This window comes from Solanum verrucosum, unplaced genomic scaffold (genome assembly GCF_900185275.1).
Source record: "Solanum verrucosum unplaced genomic scaffold, falcon-dt-bn FXZP01000108.1, whole genome shotgun sequence".
Lineage (NCBI taxonomy): Eukaryota > Viridiplantae > Streptophyta > Magnoliopsida > Solanales > Solanaceae > Solanum > Solanum verrucosum.
The window spans coordinates 5,437,320-5,451,660 of NW_026020274.1; the positions used below are offsets into that span (position 1 = coordinate 5,437,320).

General features: G+C 31.4%; 1 protein-coding gene and 2 pseudogenes across 1 annotated transcript; all 3 read right to left on the bottom strand.

Moving 5' to 3' along the window:
• Window positions 1-2,430: 2,430 nt before the first annotated feature.
• Window positions 2,431-3,925, bottom strand: LOC125834044 (40S ribosomal protein S15a-like). Its single transcript, XM_049513221.1, has 2 exons — window positions 3,674-3,925; window positions 2,431-2,602 (listed from the first exon to the last, which is right to left on the bottom strand). The coding sequence occupies exons 1-2, from the start codon at window positions 3,923-3,925 to the stop codon at window positions 2,504-2,506; spliced, it is 351 nt and encodes a 116-aa protein (XP_049369178.1). The 3' UTR covers window positions 2,431-2,503.
• Window positions 3,926-4,135: 210 nt separating this feature from the next.
• Window positions 4,136-7,086, bottom strand: LOC125834045 (UDP-glucosyltransferase UGT13248-like; annotated as a pseudogene).
• A 392-nt stretch (window positions 7,087-7,478) lies between these two features.
• LOC125834046 (uncharacterized) lies at window positions 7,479-9,798 on the bottom strand (annotated as a pseudogene).
• Between the last annotated feature and the right edge of the window lie 4,543 nt (window positions 9,799-14,341).

Here is a 14,341-nt window from a genome sequence, read left to right on the forward strand (position 1 = left end):
AAAAAGATGAAGAAGGGCCTATCCTTTCAAGAATCTAATTATCTTGGAGTCAATTTAGAATCTTTATAAAATATTAAAAGAAAGAAGCAATTGTCTCACATATTTCACTAAGAAATGAAGTGGAGAAATATATATAGAGGAGAAAGGGGAATAGAGCTCTATCTATTCATATGCAGAAAAAAATAGGTCTCTCAATTTGGATAGAAGTCAAATAAACGGGTTAACTAGATTGAATTTGAGCAGGTTATTAAAAATTAGACGCAAAGGTCATAAGCGTAAAATCATTTTGAGCTTCCTATAATAATACTTATAAGTTATAAACTTACAGCTTACATTTTTCTATATATGGTTTTAAAAGTTATTTTTAAAAAAAAAATTCTTGTTGTGTTCATATCTATCTTTGCTTTTTCTGTTTCATTGATCAAATATAAAAAAATTTATAGAAACAGAAAAATTCTCTTATTTAGATAAATTTACTAGTTTTGCATAGAAGATTGATAATGTTTGAATAATACGTCAGCTACCTAACTAGATAAAATTAATTGAGAGCAATAACTACAAAAAATAAATGATACTGGATGACTGAAATATAACTAATTTTAGATATTTATCACATTACGTAAGACCATTAAGATATCACTTTTTAGGGAAAAGAAGAGGCATTAAATAAAAAATAAATTCAATAAAATTTCCCTTCGTATGAAAACAAACAATTATACTTTATTGCTATCACTATTTTATTGATCACACCCTTAAGTAGGAAAAAGTAAAAATAAAAAAATAAGAACCAAATAAGTAATACTTTAAAATTAAAAGTTAAACATTCAAAAAACTATTAAAAAAAAATAGTATAAATTATAAGTTGTCATGTCTATATGAGATATTGCTAATATAAGTAGCCTATGTTACATATGTAATTCAAGAAGCAAAATTACTTGCTCATAAAATAAAAAAAAACTGATTTTTCTCTTCAAAAATTTCCCTCTAGTTTAAACAAATGAGATATAAGACCTCATAACCAAATACCTCTAAGAAAATTCTCTTTCACTATGTCAATTTTGTGATGTGATCTTTACATTTTGGGCTAAAAATCATACTTCAAGTATAGCTCAAACTTATGGTATAATTGTAAACAAAAATATCCTTTAATTATTCTAAACTTTGCAATAAACATTCTTATGTTAACTTTTGTTAAAAACTAACAGTTGAAATAAAAATATGTGTCAAGCAAATGATTTCCCCAAATCCCTAATTGATTTTCTCTCAATTTGGATAAAAGTCAAATAAACGGGTTAATTATATTGAATTTGAGCAGGTTATTAAAAATTAGACGCAAATGTCACAAGTGTAAAATCATTTTGAGCTTCCTATAATATTTATAAGTATAAACTTACAACTTACATTTTTCTATATATGATTTTAAAAGTTTTTTTTTAAATTCTTGTTGCGTTCATATCTATCTTTGTTTTTTTTTTTTTGTTTCATTGATCAAATATATAAAAAAAATGATAGAAACAGAAAAATTCTCTTATTTAGATAAATTTACTAGTTTTGCATAGAAGATTGGTAATGTTTGAATAATACGTCAGCTACATAACTAGATAAAATTAATTGAGAGCAATAACTACAAAAAATAAATAATAGTGGATAACTGAAATATAACTACTTTTAGATATTTATCACATTATGTAAGACCATTAAAGTATAGCTCTGCAGGGAAAAGAAAGAGACATAACATAAAAATTAAATTCAATAAAATTTCCCCTCGTATGAAAACAAACAATTATACTTTATTGCTATCACTATCATATTGATCACACCCATAAGTAGGAAAAAGCAAAAATTAAAAAATAAGAACTAAATAAGTAATACTATAAAATTAAAAGTTAAGACATTCAAAAATATACAAAAAGTAGTATAAATTAAATTGTCGTATCAATATGAGCTATTGCTAATATAAGTAGCCTACGTTACCTAGTTATTTCAAGATAGCAAAATTAATTACCCATAAACAAACTGATTTTTCTTTTCAAAAAATTTCCCTTCTAGTTTAAACAACTGAGCTATAAGACCTAATAACCAAATACATCTAAGAAAATTCTCTTCACTATGTCAATTTTATGATGTGAACTTTACGCAAATAGTTAGTCGGATTCACTGTTTACGCAAATGGTATACTTGAACACAAACTCACTATCAAACCTTCTTGGTTCATTTTACCAGAATTTTAACATGTATGCTTGCTCTATAGAAGCTAACAAGACTAGAAGAAAAGAGGACGTTTCTCTTACCTTCTATACTAGTAAAAAAACACAAACATATCTACAACTTTAGATGTCAATTGTCTCAACAGGCAATAAGCACCAGCAAGTTTTTCAACAAAATCTGATAATTGTCTCAAAATTTTCAATAAATTTGATGGTAACGAGAAAAAACAGAAAAAGGTCTGTTACAACGAGCCAACAAACAGCAAAACCAAAGTTTTCATCCTTTTCAACATGACTCAATAAAAGAAACCAAGAACTTTTCCACCAACATTCTTTCTCCTAGCCTCTTCATGGTCCATGATACCAGCTGAGGTAGTCAGCACAATGTACCCGAACTGCAAGTTGAAAACCAATATGCAAAGATCAAAACATAAAATAGACTATACAAAATAAAACTGACAAACAAGTACGACTTTTACTCCATCTGTGATCGCAGAAAATGTCTGCAATTTCATTTGCTTAGTATCAAGTATGAACTACATATGATGCTTCAATCCACAATATGACTGTTCAGATACTTCTTCAAAGAAACACACTTCACATGGACTATATTATGGAAGTCTTCACAAGCAGCTCCAACCTCCAAAGGTATATATTGTTATGAAAATAAAGGTTTCTGCAGATTGAATAGGCAGCTAAGAGCTCAAGAACATTACAGACTTTGGATAGCAGATGCAATTATTCCAGTTAGTAGTGTGAACGAAACAATGTTTAGCTGGACTTTTAGAAGACGGAAAAAATATGTATACGTCAATTGAGTATATGTGATTGCATATCTTATGTATCGCTGGACATAAGTTTACATAGACACAACATACAAAATACATAGACGATGTTGATATGTTGTTGGGGATACAATTTGTAATTTTTCAAATATAAGCATCAATATAAGATGCTAATTGCCACAAGTACAAAGAAACACACTTCTCTTGGACTAATACAAAAATAACAGCAGAGACTCTGTTAGCCAAGCCATACGATACAAAATTTCTCCTTTGGATAGACAGGAATTCTTCCTCAACTGCTAGCATCTACAAAGAGTGCTTGCTATGTGACATTTATAAATGGATTACAGATGCTTACCACGAGTACTAAAGATTTTTTACTCAAGATTTTTAACTGCTTAAGGAGAACCAATAATTTTCAAATGTCTTTTTTCCCTTTGAAAACAAAACTACTTTTTTCAAATTTCACAATGAAACATGGTCAAACGCCCATTTAGCAAGGCAATTCATAATTCAGCAAAGAAGTAAGCAATCAAAAATTAATAATGTCTATTTCACAAGCTAATATGACCATGACTTGACATTCACCCCAACAATCATTTCGGCTCAATTTGGAGATAACCAGAAACAGAGTTCCATATATTGATCAAGGGAACAAAGTGAATATATTAATTACTATACCTGTCGGGAAGGGAGCAATCTAGCAGTCCATCCTTTAATCTCCTTGACTCCAACATCGAAGCAAGGACTAATGACACCACACTTGTTTAGCCTTCCATTCAGTTCGACAACAATCTTTCCGGACCTATGATCATCGACGTACTCAAATTCTCCGATGTAACCTACACATAGATAACAGTAAGAAAATGATAGGGTGATGCTAGCAGTGCATACAGTTAAGAAATTAACATACCATAGGGTAACGTCATTCATTTAAAAGAGCAATCAAAAACTTAATACATCCACTTTATTGTCTTCTAGTGGTAAAAATATGAATTACCTATAAGATTGTGTTCAAGTTATCATAAAATAAAAAGAATGTGTTCAACAATGAAGAAACAAGAAAACTGAGTCAGTAAAAGTATGACAGCTTGGATCACGATCATATGTAATATCGGGAGGATCTTATTCTTCCTTTTGTGATTAAGGACTTGTTGTCTTTTCAAGGTAGCAGGCAACAAAAATATGTAAACACTTGCTTGATATATGGTTTGAGCTCAAGATTGCCCCAACAGCAGGTGTTGGCGGAGGGAGCCATGATGGCAAGGCAGAAATGAAGTCTACCAAATCTTTCATATTCTTATATGAAATACCATCAATCTGCATACCAGAAACTATGCTTTGCTCCATGTCTGCTACTATTTTCTTCACATCTTTGCCTTCTTCACTTAACATGAGTTTTCTTACTGTTTTCTCTATGACCATTTTTTCCATAACCTCCCATTCAAACCCAATCTTGTATATTTGGATCAGAGACCTTACGTTCACTAATTGGTCTGCTAGAAATGGTCTGCATATCAAAGGGACTTCATCCAAAATACTTTCAAGTGTAGAATTCCAACCACAATGAGTGAAAGAGCCTGCTACTGCGGGATGTGCAAGCACCTGTTTTTGTGGACTACCTGACGACTTGCTATGCACGACTACATGTTCCAGTAATTTATGCACGACTACCTGTTCAAGTAATTTAAGCATGACTATCTGTTCAAGTAATTTATGCATGACTACCTGTTCATTCATCAAGGTTGCTACGTGTGAGGCATCTTTTGCTTAGCTCTACTAATTTTATTTGCTTGACTATGCTTCTAGAATGAGAAAATTGCATGAACACAATTTGACAAATGATTAACTACCCCTTTAACTGCAGATAGGCAAGAAGATACTACACCAATCAATTCTTTTAGAGACACCTTACTCTGCACAATTCAGTCTCAACATTTGATTTCTCGCTACCATCTGTACAAAGAGCTTCTCCTTCCTTCTCTTCACTTGGTGTTTGTCACTGTTAAGGTCACCAAACTATAAACATAGGCACCGGATAAGTTAATTTTATATTTGATTATATTTATGAATTAGAGTCGAAGAATTGAAGAAAAGAAGACTATACTAAGGTTGATGTAAGGAAATGAAAAATATACCTTCTCCCTCAGTTTTACATTTTCAGCAGCAAGGATTTTCTCCAGGATTCGTAAGAAAGTGAAGCATTAAGCAAACAAGTAGTAAAGCAGTTGAAAATTCTACGATAGAGACATTCACATTCAACAAAGTAAGGCCTATAGTCTATAGATAGATTGTTATTTTTTTTTTACCTTTGTGTGAATTAAAGCTCAAAATATATCAGTCAATGTGGCCTTACCTTTTCTTTTAGTCACTCAACCTGCACCTTAAAAACTTGAACCTTAAAAGAACAAGATAAGATAAATGTCAAGTTTCCGAGACTTATAAGAAGAATAGATCATTTCTAAGACTTCGAGAAGAAACCTTTCGTGACTGAATGGTGCTGACAGTCTATTCCAACTGTTTTTCTATCTGTTGTACTTCTTGAAGGGTACATGACAGCAGATCTTCTCTCAAGAATTTCCTGACGGAAATTTCATTTGTTTAAGAAGCATCTTTAAAACTTACTAAAAAGGGAGAGAAATGACAATGCAACAACTTCTGGAGTAAGGTTTAATTGAACCTTTTCGATGTTTCAAGGAGCTCTATCTTCTTCATTAAACTTACTGCATATGCTGCATTGTTGTGTAAGCTACAGTAAAACTTTATTAACTTTCAAGAAACTACTAGTTGCTTTCTAATTCATCCTATACAGAGGAGACACGAAACCCGAATCTACCTGCAGATGTTGTGCCCCAACTTGGTTTTCAGGTTGAACTCTGTCTTAAGTAGGCCTCTTATAGCGCTCTATTATCTCCTGCGTGCTGTGTAATTCTCCCTGTTACTCTTTTTCCGTTACATTTGAATAGTAAAACCATAACTTAGCTCTACTATTTCTATTTGCTTGACTACACAGAAAATTGTTCATTTATCAATATCGACAAGGATTTGCACAACTAAAAAGTGTTAACACTGAAAAGAAACAAAACTGGAAAGTTCATCAAGCAAAGAACAACAAAAAGACGAGAGACATGGAATCGAAATCTGGAAGTACAAATATTCACTTGATTCAACAAAAGACATGAAGAGGAGAAATCATGAATAACAAAGGGATTTTTATGTTCTTACCTCACTTTGACTACTGATCATGAAATAGAGAACTTTAAATCCTCTTCTCGAGCTAAACATAGAAGAAAGCAAAAATGACTATTATATACAGTTTTACACTAATCAAATCAACTCAAGTTTTTGAAAAGTGAAATCCAAAGGTTGTCAAAGTAACGTTGACAGAAAATACCAACATTGCAACAAAAGAAATTCCTAATCAGAAGCAGTAGATCAAGTTTTTTCTAGATATTTTGTCAAACACTTAGTGGATCTAGTAACATTCCTTATCTTATAAACAAATTTAAACCAAATTATAAGAAAATTGAAGATAAAGGCATATTTATTAGCTGATAGGCTGATAGCACATGAACGTATACATTACCAGCGAGAAAGAGAGATCAAATAAGAAAACATGCAAATCGAGATTCATCAGTAGGTTGCTGAACTTCAGAAGAAAATTAAAGAGAGAGATTAACCCGTTGGAAGTAGAAGAGCGAGCAAACTGAAAGAATGAGAAATTGTTGGTGCTTCAGACTGAAACCGTCGTATGTAGCCATGGAAGGAGGCTTGCTGATGCTTGAGAGATATTTGGTGAATCTCAAGGCAATCGCTTCAGATGGAATGGAAAAGAGTGGCGAGACATTTAGAATTTGGGGACTGAAATTGAATTTGGAGAGAATGTTTGGGAATTTTATTTAATTGAAAGGAATCTGGTTGTATTTTAAAAATTTTTAAGTAATCGTCATTAAAGCTGAGACTAATTGTTGTTAAAGGGTCAACTTAATTTGTTGTAGTGCATGCTTCTGCATAACAATGAGGATCTTGATGATGACTATGGATGAAGGTCTAATCATGACCTGACGCTTTCCCCTCTTTTCAGCATTGTACATGCTCTTGATTCAACAACCAATCGATTGTTTCGTACTCAATTCTACGTAGTCTGTTGTAAATGGTTTTGTTATAGGACTTTCATCCATCGTGATTACAGTTAATTTGTGCCTTGCGATCCCAAAGTGAAGTGTTTTACACATTGCAGCGCTCACATTACAAGAGAAAGTGTTTTCTGTCAGGAATTTTTCTATTCCTAAGCTCAAACTGAAAAAATTCTCTTACTTAGGATGCAAAAATCACATTCGTCTCGCCACACTTGTTAGCTAATTAAGTGAAGAGTTTGATTGACATAATATGTTTTCAATAACAGGCACATCAAGTATTGAATAGCCCAAAATAAATTGCAATTGCAATTGCAAAAACTAATATAATAGCTTCTTAGTTTTATATATCAATTAAATACAAGCAATTGGTGCATCTCAACAAAAACCACCACCCCAAACAAAAAATTATAATCCCAATCATCATCATGAGCATTATGCTCACTTCCTTCATGGTAACATCTAGATTGATGAGTTTGAACCAACGATTCATCAGGTTGAACATCTTGATTATAGCCCACTCCATATATGACTTGACGCATATGACAAGTGGTGTGTGGATTGCCATTTCCTATGGGTAGACTATATGGTTCACCCGCTGGTGTACTCCGTATCGCACTACCTGCGATTCATTTCTTAATTCATTGAAAATGGTCTTCGGCAAAAAATCCAATAACAAACATAGACTGTATGAAAAGATAATAGTCTGCAAAAAATAAAATAACATCAGAGTTACAACAAGATACTTATTGATATTAATATTCCAAAGTATTACAACTATTGTAATTTAATTACCTTGATCCTTGTAGATCTGAATTAGCAATTCATAATCATCATACATTGACCTAGGGATTTTTGGGAAAGCATAATCTATTGGTACCTCATTGTCAAGTAGAACAAATCCTGGACAAATATTGTTGTAACATCCTATTTTCCGGTTGGCATCTGTCTATTTAATTCAAAAAAATGAAATTTACTTACATTACATGCTTTTGAATTATTTATTTTTAAAAAATATCAATTACTTTATAATATACTTACTGTCCAATGGGAATACAACCGAGTCCGGCTATCACCGTATAATTTTGGATGTACCTAAACCAAATAAACATCATGACTTTAGGAAATTGGATCGTCAAAAATACTTATAGGATCAAATCATTGATTTGAAATAAAAACTTACAATCCATCCCGCTTGTATTTGCTCGAAATTTGTCGCATTATCTGCACTTTGATGAAATATTGTTGCGGAACTATATTGGCCAAGTCCATTTACTTGTGGATTATACAAAGTAACACTGGTTGAGACACTTGTAAATTTTTTTATTTCTGGAGATGCGTTTATGCTAATTCCTGCAAACTGAAGTATAGTATTACATTAAATTAATTAGAATAAGTATTTGAAATTGAATTTGTTGACTATTAATGATAAATTTCAATAATTAAAGTAGTTACATCGATGATATCTTCAGCAAGGGATTCATTTGCCATGCTTAAGGAGGCATCTTTGGTGTTTTCGAGTTGTTCTTGTGTCAATCGTCGAATAGGAACCGTTCCAATTGGACAACCTTCTTTATTCAACCAAAACTCTTCTGCTTTAAAATAAATATTTTCATCCTTTTGTAATCGCTTGGCTTTGACTGATCTTTGTTTTTCTAGCTCCTTAGCAATTGTCATCTGTTATTTTGAAAATCCCCATACATACACAAAAAAATGATGAATTTCAAAGAAAATACTAGTAAAATTATATTCAAGTAAACATAAAATATTACTGAAAATAAATGCATGTAAGGGTTATATTTTAATGGCAAGGATAGAGTTGAACATTTTTTTTCAAAAAGTTACACTACATATACTATATATTAAACATTAATTATATACTTAATTATATATTAAATCTTCAACATTAATTTTATACTTAATTATATATTAAATCTTCAACATTCTTATCAAGATTAATGGCTTCACTAATTGATTGGATCTTTATATGAAATCGTCAAAGGTTAGTTTATTAAGAATCTAATTTTAATTATGAATTAACTATATCTTATAAAGAAATAGATTGGGGATAACTCAACCCTATAATAAGATAACTAGCGTGGATCTATAAGTTGAAGTCTTAACATAAATTAGTAACATTTTGGGAAGACATCTTATGTGAATTACTAGTATTAAATTTTTCTTTTCAAATTGTTAAAATATGTATAAATTATTTATTTAAAATTCAGTAAAATTAAAAAATTCATAAGTTTCAAAACTTGATTCCACCTTTGATAAAAATACAAAACGTTGCAAACAATAGAATTGTGTGTTATTATCAGCTTTTGTTTGTCAAAAGAAAAGAAGAAAAAATCTGTTAATTAAGTTGTATGAGTATAAATCCTGCACCTTAATTCTTTCTTTGTGCGACATCGGATGCAAAAGAGTTGGTTGTTTATAAACATCCACACAATCATAAATATCTCCGTGAATAGTCTGCACACTAAATTAATTTCACAACAAATTATTTATTAAAAAAACGACATATAAACTTAGCTATAAAAAGAAAGAAAACTATACCTCAAGGACGAAATCTGCATTTTGGCTAGACCCATAACCTTCAACCAAACAAAAGGCAATGGTGGTCCAAACTAATATAATGATGCATATAGTTGTAAATATCAATGTCATCTTTGTTTTTCATTATGTTTCTGAAATAACTTATATATATAGTGCAGAAGAAATGGTTATTTAGTCAAACATGGTATGCAATCTGATTATCTAAATCTAAGATTTAAATGGTTAATAGCGTTCAAATATAATTAATAATATCAATTCAAATTTAGCCATTGCACAAATATTCTCCAAATTAATTAGTATCCATTAATAGTGGACAACAAAATTATGCTATCGATTTATTTTTAGAAAAATTGTAGAGTATTTTCATATATTATAAACATTTAAATAATAATAACAAAAATTATAATTAGGATTCCCGTTTTAAAAGATTTGATTTAAATGTCTATCAAAATGTATATCTAATAATAAAATTTATATAAATAATTAGTATATATCAATTATTTAATTCAAAACGTATTCCTTCCTATAGGACTATCAAAAGGTAAAAACTTATCCACACCTGGTGTATACACTAAACGAATGCAATTTTTATGGCTACATGATTTAATGAAGTAAAATAAATGTTAATTAATTAAGATTAAATAAAATAAACTATAAATTCAAACACATGGCATTCATGTATTGGGTTGATGTATACGCCAAATGCGAATAAGCTTTACCCTAATCAAAATGTGAGTCTTTATAATACTTGTACAACTGACAATGAATTACTTAGTAGAATTTAAGCATGATGTACATGAGTTGATTTGTCCTTCAAAATGCATTTCATACTTAAAGCTTCATCGACACCAACACACTGGCAAGGGGAGAAGCATGGAAAGCGAGGCTCCACACCATTCTCCGTGGGCTTTAGGAATCGAAATCGGACCAAGCTCGCACACAAGCCTACTACCAAGCAGGAGGAAAAAAAGGAATATGTTGAATTGGGACAGAAAACCATCATAAGCCAGCCAACAAGCAAAACGAGTTCTCATTCACGGATAACTAAGCTTTGACAAGGGAGAGGGGACCCTTCTCATACCCACCCTTACAGGAGCCTAACGGAGAAAAGTCTATGCCCAACAGGGAACAGGGAAGACTGCGGTAAAAGGATGTCCGTCTGTTGATGGCTAGCTCATAGACACAAATATTGGACCTAGGTTTGTGTGTGTGTGTGTGTATATATATATATATACAATATTTGTAATACTGTTAAGGGGTGTTCTCGATATGGATAAAAATCGATTTTAATATAAAATATCAAATCAAATGGATTAGATAAACCGACTTTATTTGGTTTTTGATTTTTAAAAATCGAAAGTATTTGATTTGGATTTGGTTTTGGTTTTGGTTTTGATTTTGGTTTTGATTTGTTCAAAAAAAGCGAAGAAATAATCCGATCCAACCGAATTGATAAATTATATACACATATTCTATTATTATACATGGGTAATATATTATTTTTATACACAAGTTTAAATATCTTATATATGTATTCATCAATATTTATTTATGAAATAAAAAACTTTCAAGATGAGAATATTTATCTTATCAGTTTCACGTATATAAGTGTCTATGATAATTTTTTGTGGGACTAGGAATGTCATTGTCTCTTCCTTCCAGGCCAAATGGTGAATTTTGAAGCTTTATTCACAGTAAATTCAGTGATCGAAAGTTTTGTAATGTTAATCATTTTAATTATATTTCTTTTTATATGAATTGTTGTCTTTCCCCTTTTTTTTCCTTAATATACCACTAGACAGTCGAGTGTCTAGTGGTGTTTTATTAATATAAAAATCCTCACTAGAGGAATAAGTACAAGCAAGGGGAGCTAGGCATTACCTTACCAATTCTAATAAGGTTATGAACCTCTACTAATTAACAAGCATGAAGAAAATAAGAACTAGAGAGAACTAGGTATTCTACGATCATCATTGAGTTAGTAACATACTCTATGATGATATTACAAATGAGGATACTTAAATAATGCAAAAATATAAAAGCCAACAAGAAAGTTGTGTTATCAACCTCAACCTTCCTTTTACAAATGTATGAATTAAAAAATAGGTTGCCCGTCTAAAGTAACCCGAAGTATTTTCCTCTTGTCTTCTTCTTCAAATCTATCCAACAACACTTGATAGTTCATCACTTTTTCTTGGGTTGATTGGATCTTGTTAAATCTATTGACACTATCATATGATTTTGCTTTGCCAGTCGCATAGGTAGTTGCCTTGGAATAAACTCCCCGGTCACTTTACCATCCTAACTGTGTTGCCTACCATGTGTCTTCCATTTGCTTTTGTTACTTCCACTTCTTTGATGCCTAGGTGAGATATCCCCATACCTAGCATCTTTATCAAAACAATCGTCTAGTATATTATTTTTCTCATCCTCATCAAAAGAATCATCGCCCAAATCAATAGCATAAGTATTAGTGGGATTAACTCCTGATGCTAAAGCCTCTACTTCATTCTTCTTTGCAATCACACTTTTAGGCACAAATTCTAAAGCTTGTAGACTTAATTTTCCATTCAAAATAGGAGGTGAGACCTGCACTTCTTCATCAACCAAATCATCCCACCTAGGAGCACTCCTCTCCCCCTGATTTTCCTTTAAAATAATCAAATTATTTGTGAGATTAGCTTGAGAAAGTGATGACATACCTGTCACCAAATTTTTGTCATTCCCTTTGGACAAAATGAGCTGTCCAGATTCACCTTGAAGTTCCCTAAACGACTCTAAAGATTAGGTAGGGACCTCATGAGCTAAGGTGTTCAAAGTGACTATGGGTGGCTTGATCGCCAAATTGGATTTGAGTGCCATGGCAGCCTCACATTCTTGAATAATCTTATTTACTTCAGGATTAGAAACGTGTAATGTTGGAGCCATAACATTACCATCTTTTCCGGTATCCTTCAAGAAAGCATCAAAACTATTCGAGCATAATAGGTCATTTGAGGAATTACGTCGCGAACCTGGAGAAACATTAGATGATGCCTTCCTACGTATAACCATGTTCCAGTTCTCTTTGCTGCAAGTTCCTCTCCCTTTGTTCAAACCCTTGTCTAGCATTATTGCTAATGAGCCATCAACGTCCTTACTCGTATTCATAGCAGTTGAAACTATAATTTCCTTGGCTTGATGTACCGAATTTTCAACATGTTGGGGGACCTCATTTAAAGATTCGTGATTAGAATTCCCAATGTCAGAAACGTCGACTTGTTGCATCAAATATGGATTCTTCGACCTCTGATGTTGTGTTGTTTTTATAGGTGTACCATAAACTCTATCACCTGAACGTGTGCTCATGTCACCTCGATTTCCCCTCTTTTTAATGAATATTTTTTTATGTACGGTTAATAACCGAATAACTGAACCAAACAAAAATTAAAATCAATAACAATCAAACCAATAAATGTATATTATATTTAGTTTGGTTTGATTTTAATAATTGCAAAACTGATTAAATTGATTTAATTTTGATTTTAACCAATAACCGATCCAAACCAACTTGTGAACACCCCTGCAACTGACTATGAATTATTAGTAGAATTTAAGCATGGTATACATGATTTGATTTTTGAATTGTAGAATTAGCGTCTTCACAATAAAGTGTATTCAATCTTCTGAAGTTATATAGAAGTTTGATGTTGTTTTACATAGATATTTTTACTCAAAAGTACAAGATCCCAAATAACTTTCAACACTTTTCAATTAGGTTTTGGATCAAATGTACTCTTTTTGCTTCTTCTTCCTCAAGAACACATGAAGAACATCAACAACTCTCAAATTTTCAACTTCTTCACGAAATCACCTCAAATTTCAAGAGTAGCTTCCCTCGGAACTAAATATCAAAAGTCAATATCTTTTGAGCTCAAATTCAACCCAACTCAACAAGACACACTTAAGAAAAAACAAGACACTTAAAATTTCTTCAAAGTTTCAAAACTTCAACATCCTATAATGGTACACTTTTCTCCACAACTCCAAATCATATGAAATTTTGAACAAAACTCATCGAAAAAGAATTGATTTGACCATTTTTATTTTGTTTTAATTGACCTTGATATTCATGGGTCTTGAATAATAGTTTAGTTGACTGTGATATTAAGATTATCAAAAAAGAATTGTGATGTTGTTAGTGAACTAGTTGAAGGAGAGGATTTGACCCATTATTTTAAAGTATTGCTGAAATTCTCTACATCAGGTAAAAAAAATTGATGAATTTTTCATAGCAATTGATTAATTGATCGTTAGTTGGTTATATCAACCATATTCAATGATAAATAGGATGGTCTTGGTCTAATTTAAAAAGAAAATCTAAAATGGATAGTAATTTTATTTGAATTTGCTACAATAAATAAGCAAGTTATATTATACTTTTTATTGCAATTATTGAAATTCTCTACATCAATTAAATAAATTGTTGTACTTTTTATAGCAAATGAATTCCCCCAAATCTCCATATTTTGTGGATTGACCGTCTTCGTCCTTCAGGAACGATAATGCACAATAGTTCGACTTTTTGATGCTTTTGGGCATAAAAATAATTTGTTCCAAGCGAAAGAGTTTTGTACTGTATGAAAGGTTAGGATGCTAGTTTTTATTCTTATAT